The sequence below is a fragment of the Rhea pennata genome, chromosome 2 (genome assembly GCF_028389875.1).
Source record: "Rhea pennata isolate bPtePen1 chromosome 2, bPtePen1.pri, whole genome shotgun sequence".
Classification (NCBI taxonomy): domain Eukaryota; kingdom Metazoa; phylum Chordata; class Aves; order Rheiformes; family Rheidae; genus Rhea; species Rhea pennata.
The window spans coordinates 1555340-1582400 of NC_084664.1; the positions used below are offsets into that span (position 1 = coordinate 1555340).

Below are 27061 nucleotides of genomic sequence, written 5' to 3' on the forward strand. Positions count from 1 at the left end.
TCCCGCGTTGCGCCAGGCTTGGGGACCCCCCCTCTCCTCGCCCCCAGGCCCTTCTCCTGTTTCAGTCCGGAAAGGATGGAGCAGAGGGAAGGAGCCGCCGCCGCTCAAGCCGATCGCGCCTCCCCGGCTCCGTGGGATGGTTCGCACGGGTGCGGTATCTACGCGGGATTTTCCAGAACTACCAAGTTTTGCTTTAACTAGAGGCCTCCCGCCCAGGCGTCCCCCCACCGCGAGTCGCGGCCAGAGAAGCGACTTCGTTTCGATTCCACCGTTCTTGTTTTTTTTTCTGGAAGAGCCTTAGCAGCACGGAAACCCCAAGTGAATCCAGCCTCGAGGGAGCCCAGCAAACACGTGTACACAGAGCGAACAGATACACACTGACAAATCACACATATATAACCAGATATGCTCATTATATATATATATACGTGTGTGTGTATACCTAAAATATACATAGTACCTGAATATATAGACATCCACATATACACCCGAAGTTCAAATCCCAAGCAATGCCGGGAGGCAGGTACGGACAAGAAGCGTGGGGTCTGGATGGGGGGAGCCCGCGGAGTGCTCCCTGCCGCCGCCGGCTCCGCGCAGGCCCGGGGCCGCCCCGGGGCCCCCCCCCCCCGGCAGAGACCCGCTCGCGGCGGGCTGAAGAGGTTAGTGTCGAGGAGGGGGCTCACAGCCCCGCCGCTCCTCCCGGCTGAGCTCGCGGCGACACCGGGCGCCTGCTTCTCCGGGCAGAAGGACGCGCGGCTTCGCTGGAGGAGCGCGCGGGAGGAGACGGGCGCGGGGGAGAGCCCTGAATGCAGCACAGCTCACGTTCATGCAGGAGCAATACCGAAGAGCTAACGCGCACGAGCGTTAACAGGCACGGAGGGAACGCGCACGAGTGTTTAACAGGCGCGGAGGGAACGCGCACGAGTGTTTAACAGGCGCGGAGGGCCGTCGTCTTGCCCGCTGCCGTTACCCACCGCCTTCCCGACAGCCACGTGCTGCTCTCCCGCCGCGGCAAAAGCGTCGACTGCTTTGGCTGTGCCACGGTTTGGCCCCAGGAAGCTCCCTCGCGTGGCCGCGTGAACCGAGCAACGGAGCACGTTGCAAAGACCTTTCCCAGTGTAGCAAAACAGAACAACACCACCAGAAACCCAAGACGTTGATCTCGCCTGGGCTACGGCGGTGCCAACTCCGCAGGCGTGCGCCTTGCAGAGACACTTATTGTCCGCCCTGCGCACGATGAAGATCCTGGTCACACCTTGCTCCGGCTGCTTCTTCACAGGAAGAGCTTCTGCATCTCACACAGCAGCTTTGAAAAAGCAAAGCCTAGCTTTTCTGCCAAAAGCACGTGAGTCAAAATGAAATTAAAGGGTCGTCTTCATAATTAACACCTTGGCTGACTCCCTATTTTGAAATCATTAGGATTGTTGCTTAGTGTCATTTACATTCAGTATTTTCCTCAAAGCCTTGCTAAAACTGTTCATGGTTTAACTGACTGTTTTTCCCTTCTTCCTAGTTTCTCCATCATGTGGCTCTTGTGGAGACGTTTTCCCCATCGAGCTTTCTCCATCGAGCTGACCCAAGTACGTCTCTGCTTTGAGAAGCTAACAGGGTCTTGTGCAAGGAGCGGAGCCCGCGCAGTTTCCACACGCTTGCCGGGATACCGTGCCCATGCTGGGGTTTTGTTGTTGTTGTTGTTTTGATAAACTGGGTAAGGTCCTACCGTGCCAAGCAGCACACTATCCAACACCATCACTAACCAAGCGCTCCCGGTGCCAGGGTCGCTCTGCCTGCTGACGGAAGGCGCACGAGCACTCTGCAAGTCATTAACGGGGCCGTTACGTGGCAATTAGGCTCGCCCCCCCACGGCCCACAACATCACTTCCCAAAGGCACAACCAGAAGCAGACCACATGCACACAGCTCACCGCTACAGCTAAGACAAACGGCAAGAGGAAGAATTTGCCTACCACAGGTCCGTGCAAAGGTTAAAGCAGGAGAGGGGGAGGTAGGGATGTCCTTGCTCACAGCAACCGTACACTCACTCGCACCAAATTTCAGATTGTTGATCTCTCTGGAGCCCCAGGGCAAAAGCCAAGGGTAGGGATTGTTCTGTCAAGTTTTTGTGTGTTTGTGAATGACACTTGAGCACCTGGAAATGTACCTCTCGGGCTATCACATTACGAAACGCTTTCTGAACCTCTCCCAAGATTGTCGTTCAAAAGACAGCCCCCAAACGCTTCCTTCTCAGATGGTCAGGAGCGGTATGCAGCCCACGCCAACCCCTCCCTCGTGGCACACCATTGGAGCCATGAACGTCCAGCGGTTTGTTTCCGGGTCATACATTTCTACTGAGCTGAGGTTGGACTGTCCATCGTAGCCCCCGACAGCATAGAGACGGCCACAGTTTGCTACAAGGGAGACCCGGCTCCGTCGAGTGTTCATCGGGACGATCAGGTACCACTGATCTGCCATGGAGCTGTAGACTTCAGCAATGCTGAGAAAGCCGGAGCCGTCGTACCCACCGCAGACGAACATCTTGCTGCCCAGGGAGGCTGCTCCGTGGCGACAGCGTTTGTTGAGCATGCTGGCGACTGGGTGCCACGTGGCCGTGTGATGGTTGTAATACTCCACCTGCAGCCACAGAAGCACCATAACGTTAAGAGGATTCTTGCATGAACTTTTCCACGCGCGTAGAGAGCTCAGGTGTTCTCCTTACACAATGGTAAGCAGACCAAGAAGCTTCTGCTTTGCTGCTTGATTTCGTACAACTAGATTTCATCAAGATGTTCTGACCTTTAGGATATCACCAGCCACTGCATTTCTGCCTGCTACTTCTGACCTGAGTGCAGCATCTCACTGGTGAGCGAGAGCAGGTAAATGGTGGGAGAGACCACTTTCCCCACCCAAGGCACTGCAGAGACCACAGGAAACAGTTTTGAAGATGTTCCCTCTACCTCTCTCACTTTTCATCAACCTCTGTATGGTGTTTGGAACAGGTATCTGAGGCTCAGCACCAAAAGGATTGAAAACCCTTCATTTAAAGTTCATAGAGATTTTAATCCTTTGCATTTCTTAAGACTGCATTAGATGAATTCCACCTGCAAGACCTCCAGCACTGCTCTAAACCTGTTAAACTCGGGAATGAATTTGGACTAGCAGACTGGTAGTTCCCTGGCCCACAGCTGGCTCTGGGGTGCGTCTGGTTGCAGACAATAACCTGCCTCTCATCTGATAAGGAAGGCAGAAATAATTACTGCTGCTTTCAACAAATCATTTATTACAACGGGCTTTGAGTGCCCTGCACCACTGACAAGGCCAGTGCAGATACTGCTTCCTGCATTCTCACCGCCAAGCGGATAAACGCGTCTTGTCTTTTCCACAATACACTCTTCTTTAGGGGACAAGCGGAGAATTGACACACTGAGCAGATGGAAGGGAGCACAGCAGGCCTGGTACTATAAGCTCCACCTGCTGCAAAACTTGTTTCAGAGACAACCAGCTTCTGAAACTGTATCCAAACAGGCAAAGAGAGTAGAGGTAAGTGCCTGACGTCTAGGATACTTCAGAGCTGTAAGGAACAGGGACACAACTACTGGCTCCAATGATTTAAAAAGTGAAGGAGGCAGAGAGACAACATGTATTTGCTCAGTCTTTGGTGTCGGGGAACAAGAGCCACAGTTTCAGTCCAGTTCTCAGGGGAACCTGGCTGGCTCACTTCTTCCCAAGGAGGAAGAAGAGTCCTGGATAACAACATAATTTGTTGGTGTAGATACTTACAGGCACACAGACTTTGAGCGCACAGAGAAAGGGCATGGCTCCTTCCCAGCCTGCCCTTTAGGCTGCCTCTAGCAGATTAATTTCTGCACCAGGTTTCTGGGAACCTGAACCCACATCATGCACACTTACACTGTTGAAGATTTGTAGGCCGTCATGCCCTCCGGACACGTAGATCCTGCCCTCGAAGACTGTGACTCCAGCAGCGCTGCGGTTGGAACTCATCGGGGTCACCACTGTCCACCTTAGCAAGGGAGAGGAGAAGTTAGCGCAGGGCTCCGGCAGGCACGGCACGTGCACGGCCCCATACAGCTCCACGGATTAATGCAGGTTTATCACATTTTCCAGGACTCTGTTTCAGTAATTCTCCTTTCACTGCCTATTGCATTTAAACCACTGGCTTTGCTCGCTTGCACCAAGGCAAACTCTTGCTCGAGGGGATACCACACAGCTATGAAGATATAAAGGCTTTTCCACTATTTCTCCATGTGCATTTTACAGCCAGGGCTCCCAGCAGCACGGCGCTACAGTAGCAGCAGAGCACTGGAAAAGCCGCGGGGCGTTAGGAGCTCTTACTTGTTCGTTTCTGGTGAATAGGACTCCACGGAGTTGAGAGATGAGTTTCCATCATACCCTCCACATACGTAGATCTGACCGTCCAGCACCACTGTGCCCATTGCACTGAAACAAAGAGCAGGACCCCGTCAGATGGCCTCACGGGCCGCCACGCGATCCGGAGTACGGCAAATCCCCACCACCTGCCTTGCTCTATTGCGTGCGTAATGGATTTCAGTACAGGGAACGGTCTACACAAGTCAGTGACAACCCGTTAGCTAATAGCTCCCCAAGAGGTCTCACAAGGGGGTTGTCTAGGTGCAACATGCCCCATTTGAGGGAAGAATAGTCTTAGGGCAGCATGATGCCTGACACAGTGGTTAAAATCTTCTTTAATCTGGCACAAATCTGTGTTGCTACTGAAGTGGGTGGTGTCGCTCAGCTGCCACTTACTCCTGTTTTTCCTCTGGTGTCAGCTGGACTAAGGAACAGATCCAGCTGAGAAAAATCTTGTCTGGACAGGGTTAATTTTCACTCCATTCAGTGTCCTGATTGCAGCTCACCAAGAACTTTGCTAGCACTGAAGGAAAGATTGAGAATGACCAGGGACAGGGTGAAACTTGGCCTTTCAACAACCGCCTGGACTGAGGCCTTGTCAAAGTAGCTGCACAGCCACAGCTTTCATCCAGCTTTTATCTTCATCCCTTTCTGAGACCATCAGCTGTGGACACTAACAAGGTTCTGCAAATCAGACAGCGACTGGAGATAATCAACGCAGCCAATGCAGACCTGAAAGAGTTGGCATCATGCCTGCAGCCTGTTCAGCTACTCGCTCTCACCTCGGCACTGGTTCTCCCAGGTAGCAAGTCATAAAAGACGTTTACAGCACAAAAATGCCCCTTTGTCCTGACCAAAGGAACTAACTAAACCAAAATGCAAGCAGAGACTGTGACCCAGAACATGGTAGAAATCCCAGCAGCCCTCTGGCTTCCTTGGAAACACCTCCCCACTGCTGCTGGTGGAAGGTGACCACAGAGCTACTAAAATGGGCACTACTATGCAGCCTCAGGAGACACACTCGTTGCTTTCATACATTAAATCGAGGTTTCCGACCCTGCCGTTACACCCCGTAAATCACATGCTTGGCCCAAAAGGCTATCAAATGGGAAGCTTTGAACAAGACTGGGATCCCACCCCGAAAGCGAAGCCATAAAAGGTTCCCATAAAAGCCCGGAACACATCCTCGATGATCAAACCACAGCACTACTACAGCAGCCAAGCAGCTTTGTATAATAAGTGATGTTTTTCTCTGCACAAGAGTATCCAACACCCGTTCTGCTTGGCTTCATGCAGAACAACCTGATCACGGAAGAAGAGCAACTGCCTCTCATTGTGGGAAAAGCTCGACGATCCAAGGAACCTCATTGCTATGGAAAAACTGAGCTTTTCTGCTACAAATAAAAAACGCAGATGACCTCACTGGCTAGAAATGGTTCCAGGAATTTATATGAGCTCTGCCTTTGAGCCAGACCTGAAGCTTTGGTCAAGAACCAAAACGACCTGGACTTATTTACATGACACACTCCTGTAAAAGGGCATGATGCCAGCAGTCAAAGAGACGCCGTCACTGTGAGCCTGTGCCTGGGATTTCGCGTACTTAGCCACTTGCAGTGCATTCTTCCCAAGCAATCAGTGTTTCAGACAAAAAACAAAACAAAAAACAAAAAAACCACCCACGGCCACAAATAAACCATTATGGTAAAGGCGTGCTGCAAAGCTTGCAGAAAAGTGAATAATTTAACAACTCCCAGTGACCAGGCACGAGTGCAAGGAAAACCACAGCAAAAACACTGGAAGCCAGGAATATGTTCAAACATGGAAGCAATTGCTGTGTTGTGGTGGGGAGGACTGGATGACCACACAGCTTAATAGGTGGGTTTTCAACACAACTCAGAATGTGCTTCCAAACATATGCTCCCTCTGGCTGGTCGCGAACTGCGGCAGCTCTGTTCGTCAAGCACAGACACCTTCTGCTTAGCTACACACTCCTCTCTCCAGGCCATAAAGATATTCTTCTCTTCTCCCCACTTATGAGTCTTTTACGCTTTCTGGTGAGAAAAGAAGATGACAACACCAGAGATGGAAAAATGGGTTTATTACAGCTCCTATCAGTACAGGAGAGTTTCCTATGTCATTCTTGCCAGTGCTTTATCTACCTTCTAGTATGACAATATAAAGACATGGGGCTCTGACCGCTTCCTATGGAACTGCAGTACAAACCTTTGCAGATCTCTTCAGCACAATGTTAACACTCTTAGTTTGATTTTACTCCATGGTGCCACCAAAAATAAGAGATCTCTGTAATTTACAGCCCACACTCAGTCACTTCTCAGCTGCTTTTTACATACCAAGATCTTAACGTCTTTCCTCATAAATCTATGCCTTGATACACGAGTATACTTTGCAACAGTCTCCCCACCTTACTCAGCAGCGGTGCCCAGGTTCAGTGCAAGTGCCCCAAATGTGATTAGATAAAGCTTATCTCCTTCCACATAAATCCACTCTTCTGCATATTCATCCCAGAAGGGGTGCTGGCCTTTTTTGCTACTTTCTCACACAGGAAACTCATCTGGTATCCAGCATCACCCAACGCCTGCTCGGCTTTCTACGATGTAATTTTTTCCCCCCACCTGCTCCGAAGGCCCCCTCCTTACCGAGCGGGCCACACATACCTTCGTTTGCTGTTCATACTTTCCACTTTGGACCAGGAGTCCATTTCTGGGTTGTAAACCTCGACAGTACTCAGCCTTAACTGTCCGTCGTATCCGCCGATGGCATACAACAGTCCATTCACCACAGCTACACCGACGCGGCTCCGAGCCGTTGTCATCGGCTGGCACTTCTCCCAGCGGTTGGCAATGGGATCAAAGACTTCCACCACGTTCAGCGAGTCACCTGCATAAAAATTTGCTACTCAAATTAAAAGGGGGAGACCAATTCTTCAGTCTCTGCTGAATACACAGATCGCCTTCTAGCAAAACTGCCCTTGTGAGAGGGACATGAGGGATAAACAGCCGCTGCTCAGACCCTCCAGAAAGGGCTGACGCATGGACGTTACCGTCCATTCCCCGGGGAAAAGGCTGAGCTCTCACACTTCCTATTCCAGCCTCCCCACTCCTACACAAAAGTCAGGTCAGGGGCATTTCCCAGTTGCATCTCTACTCACCCACCAAAAAAACCTGCCCAATATTCATTGAAAAATTCATAAAAATTGCACTCTGCAATACAAAATGGTTACAGAGTGCTTCAAATCTTGCCCATACCCTGTACAGTAAGACTCTAGAAGTCCTAGACTGTGGAAGTGAGGCCTTTTACAACCTCAGAAGGGGCAGGAGGCTTGAGACTTACTCAGTCACATCTACTGGTATTGCCATTTTCTTGGTATCACAGCATGTCTATCAGGGAAGATGTTAATCAACAGGCAGGGCCACCCTGAGCATTTTAGCATCCCTTTGGAAGAGTGGAAGCGCTGTACAGGGAGGGGAAACTGCTCAATAGTTTACATGGGGGCAGAGAAGGGAAGTTAATGATTCTGTCACCTTAGCTGGCAAACTACATTGCTCTCTCCACTGCAGGGAGTGGATATGCAAGGTACCTGCTGAGTTAAGCCCTCCAACAGCATAGATCAGTCCTGCAATGGACGTACAGCACCGAGGACGGGTTTTGAACGCTGGGAGGTGCGGCCGGCGCTCTGGCATGAGGTGATAATCTTTTGCCTCATCAACAAGATCCCTGAAATCAAAGGCAAATATTTGAAGAGAGTTTGGTTGAGTCTGAGTTTCACTATGATGAAATCTGACTGTCTTGAACTAGAGGCAGATTCAGGTAACAGGCTTTTCCCTCCTGAAAAGGTCAGATTCTGCTGAAAGGGCTGATTTCCCTCCAGGAACAGCCAGAAGGCAATCTAGCCCTGCTGCTAGGTTACAAACAGGGACACTGCTTTGTTTTCCACTGTGTGAGATGCTCTAGCCATGGAGAGAGAGCTTCAGTTTCCAGGACTGCTGAACTACATTCCTGCTACCTACAAACCGTGGTTTTCCAATGCCTCACCTGCATTTGTGGCAGCAGCGGACAAGGTCATCTTGTTGTACACGGTCAGTGAGAAACTGAGGTCGACAAAGGGGCAGGCGGATTTTGGACAGGAGCTCTGGTAAGAACGACTCTCTCTGATCCCGGTCATACCGTATCCAGGCTAATGCAGCTTCAAACACCTGCCAGGAAGAGAGGCAAAGAAAGCTAAAGTTGTTTTTCCTTCTTTTTTTAACTGCTATTGCCAGTTGTCTCATGGGAAAGGAACCACAAATTGACACTGATCTTCCCCTGATCTCTGATGACATGGTTTCAGGACAGAATGAAGATGCTCTACATCGTACCAGAGGGCTCTGCCGGTCTGATACTGATCTACCGTCCTGTGGGGCAGGATGTTTAGTACAACCATTTGTAGAGAGATGAGGGAGCTGGGAAGAGAGCTTTTTAGAGAAGGTAGGTCAGAATGCAAAACTTTGGCTTTTAGAGTCAAAAATCAGCAAATTTGAGAAGAAAAGAGCTGCTGCTGCTCTACTAGGATCAGAAAAAAATGGTGGTAGGGTTCCATTCTTTAACTTTGGACAACTATATACTAGACGTCCACACGGAACGGGTCTCCCTAGCCCCCCTCCATGGTCACCGAAGAGACAGACCTTCTCAAAGCATAGTTTATCTGCCCTGTTTTGGATGGCTACTTTACAACAAGATGAATTGTGCCCTTGGCTCCAGATTGCAAAGGGAGCCTGCTGCCTAGTTTCATTGAAGATACACCCTCTGGTTCACCTGGCTCCTATGCTTAACGCTTGGGCTCGTTCGTCCTCCTCTACTACTACATTTATGTCCAGATGAGGGCACCCAAGCTAACGCTCTGCCCACCGCCCTTATCCTGCCACTGCTGTTGGAGGCAGAGAGCCCTCTAGGCATAGAGTAGTGGCCACAATGTCCCCAGCAGTAGCGCTGACCATCAGGCACACTTCAAGGCCACCACACTTCACACACAGCAGCCTCGATTCTATGTGCAAGTTGTGCTCACGGAGATCAAAACCCCCGAGCAGCCTCCCCACAGCTGCAGGAGTGCTGGTCACAGTGGTTGTGGCTGCCACCTTGTGGGACAGTCATCTGGTTCAGAGTAAAGCTAAACGCCACGTGCATGCACCCGCTTTGGGTGGTCTTTTATTGCAACCCAGGGTTGCAGAGAAAAGTTCAGCAGTACTGTAGACTGGAACAAAATTATAAAGCCTTTCATTTACGGTGGGGAGAGCCAGAACCTCCTGCATCACCTCTCCTGAGGCCTTCAGTGCAAAGACACAGAAGGATGGTTGTGATTAAGAAAACAATACTTCCATTCTACCACGTTCCTCAGGTGCTGTACAAGCTGCACACAGGCTGCACTGTGCTAGAATACAGCCCTTTCTGAAGAGGGGGGTGGCAGCTGTCCAGGTGAGGAAATGTCACCAGGGACAGAACTCTACACCCAGACTCTTTGGACTCCTCTGTGCCCCACGAAGGATCTATCAAGGACTTGGAAGAACTGGCAAGACGCAGTTCTGCGGCACGGTATTGCGACGTGGCTGGAATGTGAGGCAGGATCCCCTGCCTCCCCACTCCAGGACCACTTCAGACAGCCTGATTACAAAGCGCTCTCTTACCCTACATGGAGACAGCTGCAGGTCTGCTTTTTGTTAGTCACCTCCTCAGAAAGAGCAGGACAGACTTGCTGGCTCAAGGACAAGTTCTCTCTCTCCTGCGGACTGTCAGCCCAGGCTTTCGACAAATCAGCAGTGATAGGTTCTCATGGCTGTTCAGGCGCCCTAAAGTGGTTCAGCCCTGTTTCATGGTTATTCTAGGAATCACCCTGTTAAAGGAGCCCTCTTGATGGCAAATTCAGTGGAATATTCATTACAAAAGTCATGTTAAAGGCCATAACACTCGCAGCAAATTCTTTCCGTCTCAAGAGCACTCCTCTGGATTGGGGTTGGAACACATCTATCGAGCTCTGGGAGGAAGGGCTCCCTGCTGGTGCCTATGCCCTCAGCATCTCTTCCCAGGACCAGCACCTAACTGACTATAAGGGACACAGCTGCTAGTCTTCAGAACACAAGAGGCTCCACCTCTGTCAGCTGTGATCCAAAACACCTCAGTGCAGTGTTCTGCAAAATGTGTAGCCCAAGAGACCCAGGTAGGTCTCAGATCAAGGAACATCCAGGCATCACAGACAAGAGGCAGGGCTCCGAGTCAGCAGGGCTCTGCCTGGCACCTCTGGAGATCATCTAGTCCAACCTCCCTGCTCAGGCAGTGTCACCTAGAGCATGTGAGACAGGATTGCATCCAGGTGGGTTTTGAATATCTCCAGAGAAGGAGACTCCTCAACCTCTCTGGGCAACTTGTGCCAGTACTCTGTCACTCTCACAGGGAAGAAATTCCCCCTCACGGTCAGGCAGAACTTCCTGTGGTTCAGTTTTTGCCCATTGCCTCTTGTCCTGTCACATGGGACAACTGAGAAAAGAGTTTGGCCCCGTCCTCTTGATGCCATCCCTTCAGGTATTTGTACACATTGATGAGATCCCCCCTCACCTCAGTCTGCTCTTCCCCAGGCTGAAGAGGCCCAGCTCTCACAGCCGTTCCTCACAGGGCAGGTGCTGCAGCCCTGTGATCATCTTTGCAGCCCTATGCTGGGCTCTCTCCAGTAGCTCCATGTCTCTCTTGGACTGGGAAGCCCAGAACTGGACGCAGTACTTGAGATGAGGCCTCCCCACGCCACAGCATTACCTCCCTTGACCTGCTGGCAACACTCTTCCCAATGCACCCCAGGATACCTATTGGCCTCCCTGGCCATGAGGGCACATTGCTGGTTCAGTCACCTTGTTGTCCACCAGCACTCCCAGGTGTGGTGGTCCCAGGTCCCTCTTCTCCACAGAGCTGCTTTCCAGCAGGTCAGCCCCCAGCCTATACTGGTGCATGGAGTTATTCCTCCCTCAGTGCAGGACTCTGCACTTGCCCTTATTGAATCTCATTAGGTTTCTAACCTAATAGGTTTCTCCCACGCAACTGAAAGTTCTCCAAGGCAAAAGCCTCTTCTGCCAAATCCCATAGCAGCTGCACATATATACCTGCTCTTCAGACTTCACATTGAGCTCATCCCTAGAAACGAGCTCCAGGACATCTTCAAATGGCAGCGCCAGGAACTCTTCTGACATGGATACCTCCACGAAGTGCTGATGAATGAAGCTGTTGGCAGCGTCATAGAGCACTGCACACATCATGGTTTCTGCAAACTGACGCACTCCCAGGCAGTTCTTAGGGTGAAGCCTGGGCAAGGGGGAAGAGGAGAGCAAAAGTAACATCAGCTTAATAGCAGGACAGCATTGCAAACAGCCCCAGCGAAGCGCTGTATGTGAACAGGAGTCACACACCACGGCAAGTGTCAGAGGATATGAGATGCAGTGAGATGTTGTGAAAACCACAGCTGTGCCCACTTCAAAGTCTAACCTTTCTGTTAGAACAACAGATGGCAGATTCCAGCTAACGAATGTATCTACCCAGAGATCTGAAGGTGGATGCACAACAGAGCCAGAGGATGGAAATCACAACCTAAACTCTCCTCTCAGGTGGGCCCTGCACAGACTGCTGGGTCTGCTCTTCGGTTGTGAGTTTTCAGTTGAGGGGAGACTTGAGGCTCTGCACAGCAGTCATCTCCCGCATCTGTGGGTCCCTGGGCTTTGTATCTGGCACTTTTTCTTAACTCCAGCACTGGACAAAGCTGGATTCAAGCACATTGTGTAAACACCAACAATCCCTCTCTGTTTTTCATCCTGCATCTTTTGGAGCGCTCCAGGACAGCATCTGTGTTACAGCTTCACAAAGCCATTTCCTGAGATTAAGGAGGCTTTATCACCAAAGATGCTTTTGCAATTAGAGGTTAGGCAACGAGAAGTACTGCTGCAGATCTGAGCCCTCTCCAGTCCAGCCAAACACCCACTGCATCAAGGCTGTTCAGTGTCATAAAGAAGCTGGAAAAGAGTATTCACCACAAACATGTGCCAGCTCCAAATGACTCTTGCAGATACAGAAACAGGTACGTGCCTTGGACACTCCCATCCAAACAAGCAGCCTTGCCCAATATAGGCACGTTGCTGTCCAACAAGAGCTATTAGTTCTGTTCCATGGTGTTAACCATCCATCATCATTTAGGGTTTTAAGAAAACAACAACTGCCCAACATATTTGATTTATTTACTAGGTACATTTAATATCACATCATGGAATACACCAAACAGCTGCAAAGAAATAAAAGGGTCTCTCTCTCTCTCTCTCTGGGGGAAAGAAAATAAAATAAAAAATAAGAATCAAACAAGTCTCCCTAGCACTATCTAAAGATACGTGTGGTATGTTTCCAAAGAATAACCTAGCTTCTCAGTTTCCAGATCATGCTGCTGGAACAGTCCTACAGCCAAATGCCAGCTAAGAAATTGAGAGGAAAAAAAAAAAAGAAAAGATTATTTAAAGCTCTGCTACAGCTTCCCTTCCAGCACCTTGGTAACAGTCCTTTTGTTCCTTCCCTCCCACAAGTAGGGGGTAACTGCAGTGGGTTTGTTAATGGTAGAGGCAGTTGTACACCACTGTAATGGGTAACTAGCCTGCTAGAAAGCTGGGGCAAAGCTGTTTCAGTAGCTCCGTCCCCAAAGAACAGTTTCTAAAGGTCCAAAAGACACTGAAGCGCCCTCACTGGGACTCGGTATCATCGCACTGACTCTAGTGAGACAGGTGAAATGGAAAAAGGGAAATGTTCCGTCAGTTGCGCTCTTGGTATTAATTCCCACGGCCAGCCAAGGCCTTGTAGTGTGCCCTACCTGCAGCATCTCATAAGCCAGGCAACCTATTTTGAAGGGAATGACGAGTCTCAGGAGATGCCGACCCCACTACCATGCTGGCAGGAGAAATCCCACTTCCCCCAGGCCAGCCACAGATGACTGAAGCTTTGTTGCCATCTTTCCTTCTGCCCTAGTCCCCAAACCAGGGCACACCACACTATCTTACCACAAAATCCTCCCTCTGGGCGCTTGCTGTAGCAGCTGAGCAGTAAGCACAGGGGAAACACAAGCCCCTTACCTCTCTCGGAGAAAAGTGCAGCAGGCATCCTTGATATTTTGCAGCTGAAGGAAACTTGCCCCCATCAGCAAAGACTGGACGTTCTGCTGGTCTATCGCTAGGTGACCATTGTAGGCAAAGTTGATCAGAGCCTCCAGTGCACTAAACGAGGGGGAAAGGGCAGAAAACCCATTGCATTCAAGCCAATTCAATTAACCTAGTGTGACACTACTAACAGGAAAATCCTGTCTAGTGCCATTCATATTAGGATGGAAAGCTTTTAAGCCTGCAGACTTGCACAGACAACGCAGAGGCCCACAACACACTCACAGCCCGTCAGCATATCCTCTTTGGGATGCCTTGGAAGTTACCTGGGATCCATCCCTTGCATGACAATCTCATCCTGTTTGCACTCCATCATGTCATTGGTGAACATGGCATGGAAGTACGGGATGGAAGCAGCCAGCACAATCCGGTGAGCACTGAATTTATGGTCCCCTACCTGAAAGGGAACAAAAGGGAAAGGAGGAAAGATCAGCACCACCCACCACTAACCACACAGTCCAGATTTACTGCAATACAGCTCTATCAGCCCAGCAGTAACTGAGCACTGAAAGGTAGATCATTTCCATTTGTGAACATGGCAGCAGCCTGTGTCTTCAGAAATAAATCCAGCCTTCCGAATCTAGCTTGAGCCTCTTTATAAGCTACCATGACAGCTCAACTGAGCAAAGATGAGACAATATTGCAGGCTAACAGCAGGCCATCTCCAGACTGCTAATAAAGAAGAGCCAGGTTCACTGAACCACGTGTTTACCCAAATTAACTCGCTATTCCACTGTGCGCAGAAGTTTCAAGCCTAGATTTACTTCCCCCCAGTAGAAGAGTAGAACTCACCCTGCCCAGGAAACATTCACCCGTGGCCCTGCTTCAGATAACACCCATCCCACAACATCCGACAGTCAGGCTTTCCACGTCACCTACCTGTTCCCAAGACACCCTCGACACAGGAAAACAGCCGCGAAGGCCAGGCACTCAGCGTGCGTCATGGCTGTGGTTATTCTGCTGAACTAAAAGCTGGGCTAATCAACTGCTATTTCCTTTTCCTTAGGTATTCCCTCACACCGATGACCAGCTTACCAGTTAAAGCCCTTTTCTTGTCGGGTGTCCATTTTGCATCTTCAGCTTATGCTTAGCATCAGTCACCTTCGTTAAAACCTGGAGGCTCATTAATTCATCTCCTTCAGATCTACGTGGGCTCACTTTCACCTGCTCTACTAAACCAGCTCACATTTATACCCTCTAAAGAGCCTGCCTGAGCTATAAGGAGTGGGGCCCGGAAGGGGCTTCTTGGGTCTCCAACTCCCGTTCTCACTCTTGCAGGCACCAGACAGTAATTTATCCTCTTAGAATTATCCAAGCTCTTGCAGCCTAACTACATTCATATCAGTTTATTCCTATCTGAGTTTGGGGCAAACCTGCCCTCTCCCCCCGCTTAAGCGAGATTTTCCCTTTTGATCTTGTTTGTCCCAACGAAACTAAGGTGAGTGCAGCAGTTTCCCTGACTCTCCAGGTCATCCTAGAAGCCCTTCCCTTTTCTTCTCTGCACTTCTCCACAAAAAGCTTCATCAACCTTTCACGTCTAGACAGCTTATTAACAAAAACGTTTGCATTCGGGGTTTTCATGGTTACCAGCTGCGCCTTGCCTCTCCCTCTAGCCCAGAGCTATCAACCTCACAAAACTAAAACTTGCTGGGTATTTAGAGAGCAAAGTGCCCAACACACACAAACACACACATACACACACACACACACACACACACAAATTAAAAAAAAAAGAGGAAAGAAAGGAAAAGCATTAAGTGCTTTATTAAAAAAAAAAAAGAATACTGTCACATAGGCTGCCAATATTTTCTTAATCTGCTTGACCACTCAGCTGTTGCCTGTGCACGTCCGCCTGCACGACTAGGACATGCAGACGTCTGGGAATTGCTTACTTCCAGCGTGCGGCCAGCTTGCAGCGCTGCATGCCTCAGGTGTAGGGACAAGTCAGCTCAGGCAGGGCTTTCCAATTTAAAATAGTGCTTCTAAGGCTTGCTCCGGCCTGGCAATAGCACAGCCAATTTCCGAGAGCCTTGGCTCAGCCCAGGTGTGCCCAGAGCTTGCTCCTTGCTGCCTGCCCCAGTGCCTGTATTACACTGTACAAATCCTACTGCCCTGGGTATTGCAGAGTTCGCAACACCCAGCCCAAAAGCGTCAGGTGAAATGGTACGTGCTCTAACAGTCGTGCAAAAAAGTCACATACACACTTGCATGGTGATTCGATAGCTCAAGATTATTAAAGCTCAATACCAGTCTTTTCTACTAACATAAAAAAAAACACACGTAAAACATCTCAAAGGCTCCAGGGCTTCAGAGAACTGTGCCACAGATGCCAGCACACGAGGCAGAGCTGAAAAATCCCTTCCCCTTCTATCACTTTTCTCTTTTCTGCTTCGGTGCTCTGCTCCCTTCGCCGCTAACGTGGTTGCTAATCTATCGTACTTCACTTCCACCTCCTGCCCTCACCAGCTGGCCTTGAGACAAGCTCCAAACAGCAGCCAGAGCATGGTGGAGGACGCGGAAGGTGTGAACAAGACTTGCTTGGGAAAAAAAGAAAAAAACAAAACAAAACAAAAAAAACAAAAGGAAAGAAAGAGAGAGAGAGAGAGAGAGAGAGATGGAGGAAGCAGAATGGAATAAGCTAATCAGAGCAAGAGGATACATGTTTTCTAGCGGTGGAGATGGTAAGGCCAAGCATAGAAGTTATAGAAGGGCAGTAAGACTTCAACAGCTCTACAAGAGCAAGAACTGGACCACAGTGTGAGCGCAGCCCACCAGCCCACACGATGCAAAACAGCCCCAGCTTTCTCATATGCATGTGACAGAGGTGGTGATCTCTGGCGAAAGGAGGTGATGCTCCGACGGCTCGCAAAGGAGCCCGTGGTCAGGGGGCACGGAGGTCAACGCCGCAAGCTCCGGCTCTGCTCGAGCAATGAATTTTGTCCGTGCCTCTCACAACAGGGTTTTCACTCTAATTTTAAACAGCCACTTGTAAGGGAACACAAACGCTGTCCTGGCCTCTTTAGCATAAGATATTTAAGAACACTTATAAATACACTGTTTGATGAGGAAAAAAAAAAAAGTAAAACACGTAAGAGGAAGGAAACTTAATTCAAGAACCTCTGCACCTCTGAAAGCTAATGAAACTTCACTGCGTCCATGGGCGCTTGGTTTTCATTTCCTTTCTCTTCACGGCCAGTTGCCAAGTTCAACGCATGTTCGTACCAAGGACTGTGCTGCTCTTTGTATCTTTGTGTAAGCTAGGGTCCAAAGCGCTGCTCACGGGAAAAACAAGAACTACAGCATTAAGGCACATGAACAAAGAGGCCTACGCAATGTGTTACGAAAGACTGCAAGTGTTCACCAAGAGTGAAGGCGGTTGATCCTGTTCTGGGATGGCAGACAGACTAGTTGGCCTCCTGGGGTCCCTTCCAGGTCATTCTGTAGGCTAGGAATGCTAAGCACTTGCTGCACAAGTGCTGACTTCCACACAGTTTCACTACTCTCTTGCTGTAGGCTACAGAAGAAAACTAACATTACAGCAGAGCACAAACAGCTCAATCAGTAAATAAAAGCATCATAGCTTCGGTATTCAGTCTGCCTCCGTGAGACTTCGGGGCTGAAGCTCTCATTTGGGGACTTTTCTTGCTGGTTTAGCTGTGACCAGCTGCAACCCGGAGGATCCAGGTTACCGCTTTGCTGCTCTGCCCGTCCATATTCCAGACGAGAGGCTCGGAAACGCCCGACCTGTTTAGCAAGCTCCGCGTGCTTGTGGGTTCTCCAGCCCCTTCCTACCCTGCGGACGGAGCTACTCTGCCAGCCAGGCCCACACCAGCTGCTGTCGGTCCCGTCTGCCTGCTACTGATGGGAGGGATGAAACCTCTGTGAAATACATCCTAACAGCATTACACACACCATCCGTCGGGCTGCGGCATCACGCTTGCAAAAGGCAGAAGCTGCAGGGAAGACTTGGGGAGCTCAGCAGTGCAGCTGCATCTTTGCTGCTTCCCCAATGCCAAGCCATCATGTGCAGAGAAAGGTCTAAGCGTTACCACCCTTGTTTTAGGTCTGGAGGACTGCCAAGGCTGCCAAAACTACAGGTAAATGCCCACAAAAGAAATCTGCAGCCTGAGAGAGGCTTGTCCTTTGGTGAAGGGCAAAGCACTGAGAAACACCAGCCTTTTTTTTTTCCCCCTCCATCCTCTATACTGTATAGATTTCTTCTTTGAAATATACTTTGCTGAAAATGCTTTAAACTAAGTCAGATGACTGCAGTGGTGGGAGTTCAAGACTGCAGCTCCAGACCTCCGCCTCCTACCCGCAGCACAGGCGTTTTCTTTGACCTCACCTCTCTAACACGCATATTAAACTACACCTCCTTTGCCTGCATTTCTCCCCAGGAAAGGCAGCAACGGACCAAAACCCCGACAGATGCTTTACCCTCCAGTGGGATGAATCTGTATACAACAGATTTTAGCGCTGTCCAAGAGCCCATGCAAAGCAGAGGCTTTCCAACGTAAGCGCTGTTCTCCTCTCCCGGAAAGGCTGCACAGCTTCGGGGATGCCTCGCAGCGATCTTGGCTCACGATGGGCTGCCATCAGACAGCCTCGTTAGAAATAACGCGTCTGCTTATTGCAAAAGCAATCGTTCATAGTCATTCTGCAAGAGTCCAAGCAGGTTAACGAGAGCTGTATCATCACAGGGTAGGAAAAACCCCGCACCCGGCAGCACCACCCTTTTGGCTCCGAGCCGCGCAGTATCTCAAAGGGACGGTCTCGCTTCCCCCCCATCTCTCTGTTATTCCCCCTTCTTTGGGGGAAAAGATTTCACACTGGGGAGTTACGGCATAACTGCTCCGGGGAGAGCCCTGTGCAGGCAAGGCAGGGTTTGCACCCGGCCCGCCCGCAGCCAGAAGGCTCAACCAGCTGCCCGAGCGGGGCTGAACGCCCCAGCCGGGCGCGCTGCCCAGCCACGCGTGGGGCACAGCGGGCCGACGCAGCCGAGGCCGCGCGGAGGGGCAGGCCCTCTCACCGACAGCGAGCTGCTTCCCTTGCGCCGCTGCTAACGTTTGCCTGACCTTGCGATCGGCCAGTTCTGGGAAATAAAACAGAAACGAGCTGTACAAAAAAGGGAATAATCTTCTGCTGGCTTAGCAGGGGAGGGAGGAGGACTGGGACCGGCCTCCGGGCTCGACAGCTGGATCAGCGTAGCCTGTATCGGCAAACGGCCGATGCAGCTGCGCGGCGTGACTGCTGCCAGCTGGAGGGAAGCGGCTCCCTGGTACACGGCAGCACGAAACCTGCCGTTTTCATTTATTTATTTTTATTTTAACTTGCTCTTGTGATGATAGAGGGCCCTCAGGGAGATTTATAAAGTGGGGATCTCTGGTCTAAAAACTATCGTTATGTTCATCCCACAAACACTTATCGGCGAGTCCTGAAGGAACAACTAAACTCCTCACTGCTGGCAAATTAAAGTTCCTGGTTTTCCTGCACAAGACAAAAGACACTTCTGAAGATGAACACACACAGTGCATGTCACCAAAGTTCGTCCTTGCATCTTAGGATCCATATCTCTGGAGCCAAGTGACCTTTTCTTTCGATCACATAACTATACTTCCCCGTGCTTGCAGCCTGATCGGGTCAAGCTACAAAAGTTCAATGCTAAAGTGATAGCGAACTCATGCTCTTCTTGGTATCAGTTCCACTCCACGCCTGATAGGCTTTCATTTGCCTAAAATCAGTTGCAGGCTTGCCCATGAACTGCAAAAGCATCAGCAGAACATAAGAAAAAAAAGCAGAAGTTTTGCCTGCTTGAGTAAAATCCCACTTTTGCACTCTCTGAGCAACAGTGCAGCCAGCAGGGACGTCCTGTTCAGCTCTTGTTTGGTTTTTGCAGAGCAGCTCTAACACAGCAGTGCGACGCTTGGAACCGACCGCCCTTTTCAGCCACATTCAGAAGATCTCTCAAAGGAAGGAATTCCCCTTTTATTTTACATTTAGATACAACAGCATACACTCCAGGGCTGAAGTATCCAGAGGCCAGGATCATTCAACACGGAATTTCATAGAATCACAGAATCAGTAAGGTTGGAAGGGACCTCTGGAGATCATCTAGCCCAACCTCCCTGCTCAGCAGAGTCACCTAGAGCATGTTAGACAGGGTTGCAGCCAGGTGGGCCTTGAAGATCTCCAGAGAAGGAGACTCCACAACCTCTCTGGGCAACCTGCTCCAGGGCTCTGTCACTCTCACAAGGAAGAAATTCCCCCTCATGGTCAGGCAGAACTGCCTGTGCTTCAATTTCTGCCCATTGCCTCTTGGCCTGTCACACGGGACAACTGGAAAGAGTGTGTCCCCGTCCCCCTGACACCCTCCCTTCAGGTACCTGCACACATTGATGAGATCCCCCCTCAGCCTGCTCTCCCCCGGGCTGAAGAGGCCCAGCTCTCTGTCCTTTAAAGCAGCTCATCACCGAAGGCGGGACGCAGCCAGCCTCGAGCTCGGGCAACTTCCGCAGCAGCAGCTCCCTCCCGACAGCAGGGTTTTATTGCATTTCTAGTGCCATGAGGCAAACTGCTGAGATGCTTCTGTAGGCCGGGACGGTGTTCAGCATTTGGCCTCTCCCGCTCTGGGTCCTCACAGGACACACACGTGAGCCAGAATCATGGCTGGGGATTTCAGCTCGCAGCTGAAGGTGGAAGCTCCCATTTGCAGTTTCCTGGCAACATCTGCAAAGCTACAGAAATCAGGCACTCTCGGCGAGTCAAACGCAGTTCAGTACATCCACCTCTCACTTTCTACAGCCCGGAATTCAAGACTATCTCTGGGCACAAATGAAATTATCATAGACTTAACCACATCCATATCACTACACCAGAATTAGCAAGACTCTTAAAGCTCCATTTAGACAACGCCCAGAATGAGAAATACCCCAGAACTCCCCATCAGGACTGGCAAAGGCACTGGGAAGAGGCTTGAGGATAAGCCCTTCAGGCAGCTTAGCTTTCAGAAGATTTCTACCTTTACGCAAGGATATCTTATCTTACAATACATAACAGTAGTATGCTTTAACTCAAGAGAGAGTTTACCAGAAACACGAACAAAACCATCGCTTGCAAAGCAGCATTTCTGCCCATGAATATCGCAGAATGCTCCTCTAATGTGTTCTCTAGCTGATTAATGAAAAGCACGTTCTCCATTACACTCCCACATCCACAAAATGTTAATAAGTTCCAGGGCACAATGAAGCTTTCTCTATAGAAAAATGATGTAGGTGTAATAAAGACACCTATTATTTTTGTAACATCACTACGCTGCATAGCTGAGACGTCTCGAGTTCTCTGTTGCAAAGAACTTTAAAAATTCTTTCTTAACGCAAACACTGGCATCCAAGTGGCAGAGAAGCCACGCTGGAAATTAAGCTAGTGTCCAACACATTGTAGCAAAATTTTGCTGGGAGGAAGATAACAGAACACCAGTTTAAGGGATCTTGTATCAGAATTCAGGCATTCAAATAACATCCATCCTTCACACCCAACTAATAGCTGAAAGAGATTAGGTCAAACCTGGCATTTGCAAACCAAGAGGTTGATCCCATTAAGTCATGGCTTCCTCTGGTCTAGACTAATTACGAGTCCTGCTGACATAATGGTAACTAATTTTTGAACCAGAAGAGATATCCCTTCTGCAAGTACAACACCAACACGTATTTGTGGGTAATTCACTTTCAATTCAAAGGAGCCAAGCTACTTTTTCGGACTCCAATCTCCATTTCCCGGAAAGCGAGAGGATCCTGGAAATCCAGAGGATTGCCTCCAACTCTGCACTCTTGTAAGCTCCTGAAGGACCAACTAAAAGGCAATCCTTAGCTATCTCACAGTGTCCCCTACTTCCAGCTGGGCAAGGAGCAACACATGCCATTGCTCAGACACAAGAACGTGCTCACCCGCCGTGTGGCCAGCCATCAGCTTAAATACCCAGGCCACTGAAGGGTACCTCAGGCTGTAGGACAAGTTTTGGTTTCTCTCCTCTACTCAACTACCAATTCTCACAATTTTCCTTTGAGATCAGCTAGCTCGAAGGGACAGAGATGAAACAAGACTAACAGAAAATCGAGATCTGTGTGATGTTCATCAGCTGTTCTAAGGAAAGCAAACTAAAACCAGCGCAAATGAGTTTGGAAGTCAGATAGCATGCCTCTCCACCATGTTTGAAGAAGCCAGGTAAAAACCCTAGCACAGAAATGCCTGGTTTCTACTAATGCTTCAGGTTTAATGTCTATTTAAAGCACCAGAAATACTTGTCTTAATATTAGGTGAATAGCACTTAGACTAACTGAGACATGGAGCTGAAAGAACAAGTCCGATTACCACCCAAGGCAGCTTGTTACTTCTGTACGACATGATTTAAACAAGACTCTTAACCAAGAGGTCTCACGTGCAGAAAAGATCACTTGTTCCTGTCACTTGCCATTCGGCCTAATAAAGAGATATCCTCTCTCCTACAAAGTTTGTTTTGCTTAAGGATCTCGCAGACGCGCTTTTACGTCTGCAGTCAGGCGTGGGGTTTTTCCACAGCCCCCGATGCCATCACGCACGCAGCGTAAGCTGTCTGGAATTCCACTTATCTGCCTCGCAGGGACAAAGGGAGGTCCTTCCACCTCTGCGGCAGCCTGGCAGCAGCAGCCCTCTCCCCTGCATCTGTTCGGGTTGGGAGGGTTTCAAGTTAGCAGCATATTTCAGGAAAAACACGATTAGAACAGTCCCTTTACAGGGCGAAAAGCCAACAGGACTATCACCTGTCAGTCTGATTAGCCTTGGGTATGAAACGAATGATACAAGCCCTCCACTGCTTGGAAACACTCTATCTTGCCAGGCTTACATCATTTTTAGAGACTTTTCTAATTAGTCATAGAGTTACTCACGGAATTATGGCATGCAAGCTATTCAAAACCAAACGAGCAGCAGCAAGAGGAGCTCGCATTAACTCAGCTCTTTGAGGGTCAAGAAAACACGAACTGCCCCTCTTTTGACAGGGATTTATCTAAGATCAGTACCGGTGCCAGCCTGGCACTCAGTTCTGCTCCGTCTCAGACTGGCATGAGCAGGAGCTATAAAGATATCTGCTCCCCCAGAATTTATCAATGAAAAACACTGCTGGCATTCCTTCCCTGCTTTACGAAGCGGTGGAGGCCACAGGCTTCCAGCAAACTGTTAACGCGTCCCCGGAGAGCGTTTGTACCTTGGACTAAAACGGAGGAGCAAACTCCCGAAAACAAAACGGCCCAAACAGCTTTCATCCCAACAGGATACTTGCATGCAAAAACAATGCTCAGGAAAAAACACAAAATACCGAGCTGATACTTTTATGCAATTAAAAAGCAGACGAATCTCCAAATCAGGGACAAATATCCACAAGTTTCTCCACTCTCCAGTGGACAGGAAGTCTTTCTACCTTTGCGGTATTTTTCATTCGAGGGCTCTAAAATGCTTGGAGAACACTAAAAAAATGTCTCAAGTCCACTGTAAAATAGGTGAGAGAGTTTCTATCATGCCATTTGTGCACATCGTGCACAGGAAACGGAAGCAATGATACCCCAAAATTTTAAAGCAGAGCTTTGCTAATCCAATTAGTTAAGTAAATAGCCAATTGATTTTTTTTTTTACCAACAAGGTAATGGCAGAGAAAATAACCGAATACCAGGTTTATGTTTAGACAGGAATTGATTCTGCTCAGACAGTGCCGTCTTCTATGGAGCGATGTGAATCACAGCAACATGGTTTCTCAGAAACGAGAACAAATTCTGCCACATGGGTCTCTTACACGGGATGAATTGATGCTCATCTTGCTTTACAAGGGTAATAATTAAAACAAACAAGCAGGGAGCACCAGCGCTTCCTGACAATCTGAGGTCTGTTTGTACAGCAAACACTGCTGTAGGCCGGGAGAATCATTTACAGCCATTGATCCCAGCGCTGATATTGGTGAAGAGGCCAATTTACTGAACTGCGCTATGAGCAGATTGCTTGCTCCCGTTTCGGCTGTGAGGCTGGACACCAGTCACACCGTGAGGAACCAAATTTCTAGCTCTGGCCCAAGGCAGCATAATGAAGTTTTTACTTTATGCAGGAGATAGTCTGAAAATATGATAAACTTGCTTAAATGGTGCAACATGCATTGGGATCCACTACGCTCTGTTTCAGGTATTGACTTGAGGCGTTTCTCGATCCAGTTCCTTCCTCAGTTTTGAGCAGTGAGCATTCAAATGCCATCCCTGCTGGACAACTCACTCTGTAGGCTCCTTGTACAGCCAGACACGTCACTGGATTTACAGCCTCATCAACGTATGCAGAAAGCGTTTGCGAACAAGGTCAAGGAAAAGCATGTTTTACGTCAGCTCCGTGTTCATGGTGGCTAACTGATTCAAAGAAGCCAAAGTGAAGCTAATAAAAAATCACCTCTCATTCAGCAGAGCATACTAAGTAAGTTAGAGAAGACACCTTGTACGGAACAACTGGGAAGAAAAGGCTTGGCTCAGATACAACAGACAGAATTAATTCAATTGCTGTGGGACACAGGCTGGTGCACAGAAATCAGATGTCAAGAGGCAGAAGTAGCAAACAAGTAGGAAATTTTGACGTTATGATTTAATACTACAAGAGGAATCAAACTAACAAAGGACTTTGGATTCTGAGGCTGTGAATCCACAAGGAAAAGCTAGGCAATTTATCTGGACCAATGTGAAAATACATTGTCACTCCTCTGTTAAATGTATCAGTTGAAATTGGGATCTTTCTTATACAAGGGAATACCCAAGTAATAGAGAAAAAGATAAGATTTAAGAATAATAGGGACATCTTTTTTTTAAACAGATATTAAAACTTCGTAGAGATGACAGACTCCACACTATGCTCTCCAGGTAATGTTTTGCTTCAGTGATTCTCGATACAAAACAAAAAGGAAAAAAGAAAATGGGGACAATGTGGTGTCTTCATCCAGAAAGCTGCCAGCACTATCAGAGCGCACGTTATGACAACTGCACTAGAGATCCCTTTCAGCCCTCAAGACTTCAAACGTTTTCCAACTCTGCAGTGGAAGAAAGATAAAAATAAACTAAATAAGACTAAAACCAGGACTTGGGTATGATAGGAAAGGAATTCAGAGCCAGTTTGGCAGAACAACGTCAGGGCACTTATTTGAGATGAGGTAAACTCATAACCTCCGCTTCTACCGTCTTCATCCCGACAACGCCAAACACTTCCAGGCAGAGGACTCTTGCCCTGGGACAGCCCATCGCCAGGTGACTACGGTGTTTGCCAGAGATGTGGGAGACTCAGCCAGCTCCAGGATCTTTATCTGAAAGATGAAGCCATCTCAGATGCATCAACGCAGGCGAGAAATGGTGTTTTCCAGAACAAACCATTTTTGTCAAAAAAAATTTCTCTGGGCTACACCAGGATCACTGGTGTACCGAAACACTCTCACAACTACAATGTCTCAGAAGCTACAACGCTGGACAATAAGGAACAGCAAATGGCTGTACTCTTAATAACAAGCATTTTTTTGCCTACAAAGCAGTCACTCATTCCAGGGGACCACGGCAAACGCTGATCCACAGGCACCGAACGGCGTATCGCCAAGATGCGCACCAGCCGCACGTTCTGCGGCCTCCACAACAAGGACAATCCCGGCAGGCTTTTCCTCAAACAGCAGGAGGTAGGTGAAAGGTTTCACGATGAGTAGGCTGGGAAGCACCTTCACATTCAATTAAACTTAAGAGTGAATTCTGTAATGACTCAACCAATCCTATGCATTGTGTACTGCACACACCCCACAACAAACTCCTCTCCCTACTAGCTCCCAGTCTGCAGATCCCGGTTTCAACGACCCCAAGGCTTAGTGGTCACCCTGGGCCACACTCAAAGGTCTCACCAACGCAGACTACCCCTCCAACCCGGACCTCAAGTTGGAGGATTTACCAAAGCTGGGCAGAGTGTTTATTTGTAAAAAGAAAGTGAAGGCAACGTGCTTAAGAAAGAATGGCTCCTACCCAAAAGGACTGAGTTCATCTCAGTTCTCCCCTGGGATAAAACACTGGCTGGAGCAGAGCAGAAGTTGGTCCATAAACCTCCACCAACTCTGACTCAGAGTTCGACACCCCAAATTCCTCCTCAGTGCCCAGAGCATCTGCACCTCGGCCACTGCTGGAGCTAACTGAATCGTTGTTTCTTCCCCAAACAGGACTTCAAGCCAAATGGCTCGACGCAGGTACAACGGCTGGAGCTACAGGAGCAGCCTGGGAACCAGAGGCTCCATCTCCTGCCGGCAGCAGAGCGCCTGCAGCGGGGCGTCACCAGCACCAGCGCCCACCCCCGCCGGTGTTCAGCATCCTCGTCGCCCAGCACGGTGCCTCACAAAGTCCCCCAAACCAGGGCTGGAGGGGAAGGCCGAGCTCCCCTTCCCTGCCCCCTGCGAGGAGAGTTTCGGGTGGGGGGGGCTCAGTTCCCCCCTCCTTCCCCACCGAAGAGGGCTGGGGGGGGGGGGGGATTCAGCTCTCTCTTTCTGGCCTACAAAGGAGGCTGGAAAGGGGGGCCCTCAGCTCCCCCCTTTTTGCCTCCCAAAAGGGATTGGGGGGGACTTCTGCTCCCTCCCTCCCTGCCAAAGAGGCTGGGGGGGGGGGGGCTCGGCTCCTCCCTTTCTGCCCCTCTAAAGGGCATTGGGGAGCCTCAGCTCCCTCTCTCCCTCCCACCTCCCTAAAGGGGCCCGGGGGGGCCCTCAGCTGCCCCCTCCCTGCCCCCTCCAAATGGGATCGGGGGGGCCCTCAGCTGCCCCTCCAAAGGGGGCCCCGGGAGGGCCCTCAGCTGCCCCCTTCCTGCCCCCTCCAAATGGGATCGGGGGGGCCCTCAGCTGCCCCTCCAAAGGGGGCCCCGGGAGGGCCCTCAGCTGCCCCCTTCCTGCCCCCCCACAGGGGGCCCCAGGGACCCCTCAGCTGCCCCTCCAAAGGGACCCGGGGGGGGGGCAGCTGCCCCCCAAAGGGGGCTGACCGGGGGGGGCTCACCCCCCCGAGCGCCTCCAGCCCCGCTCCCAGCACCCCCGTGTCCCCCCCGCCCTCCGAGCCGCCGCGCCCCCCGCCGCCATTTCGGGGGCGCCGCGCCGCGCCGCACCTTGAGGGTCACGTCGCAGAGCTTGCCCTGCCGCCGGATCTCGCCCATCACGCCGTAGCCGCGGCTCGGCAAGTCGCCGACCGAGAAGTGCACCAGGTCCTCGGGGTCCAGCTCCGGCTCGGCCGCCGCCGCCTCCAGCATCTTCCCGGCCGCCGCCGCCGCCGCACGCCGCCTTCGCCTCCCGCACGCCCTGTCCCCGCCCGGCCGCCGTAGCGCCTCCCCCGCGTTCGGGCGGAAACACCCCCCTCCCACACCCCCACTTCCGCCTGCCTTCACTTCCGGCGGGCGCCATGG

The 27061-nt window shown here is 50.2% G+C and overlaps 1 protein-coding gene across 2 annotated transcripts; it reads right to left on the bottom strand.

Moving 5' to 3' along the window:
- Positions 1-33: 33 nt before the first annotated feature.
- Positions 34-26971, bottom strand: KLHL18 (kelch like family member 18). Of its 2 annotated transcripts, none has more exons than XM_062568669.1 (10): positions 26768-26971; positions 13873-14003; positions 13523-13663; positions 11525-11723; positions 8439-8599; positions 7984-8120; positions 7061-7298; positions 4350-4454; positions 3906-4017; positions 34-2630 (listed from the first exon to the last, which is right to left on the bottom strand). In XM_062568669.1, the coding sequence occupies exons 1-10, from the start codon at positions 26906-26908 to the stop codon at positions 2244-2246; spliced, it is 1752 nt and encodes a 583-aa protein (XP_062424653.1). In that variant the 5' UTR covers positions 26909-26971; the 3' UTR covers positions 34-2243. The 2 variants fall into 2 exon arrangements, with proteins under 2 accessions (XP_062424653.1, XP_062424654.1); XM_062568670.1 differs by having other exon boundaries at positions 43-2630; positions 7061-7283.
- Positions 26972-27061: the final 90 nt, after the last annotated feature.

Coding starts and splice junctions, on each gene's coding strand:
- KLHL18 (XM_062568669.1), bottom strand. CDS start 26,908: ATGCTGGAGGCGGCGGCGGCCGAGCCGGAGCTGGACCCCGAGGACCTG. Junction 14,004..26,767: donor TCTGCGACGTGACCCTCAAG/GTGCGGCGCGGC, acceptor GTTCCCTTTCAG/GTAGGGGACCATAAATTCAG. Junction 2,631..3,905: donor GCCTACAAATCTTCAACAGT/GTAAGTGTGCAT, acceptor CTGTGGCTGCAG/GTGGAGTATTACAACCATCA.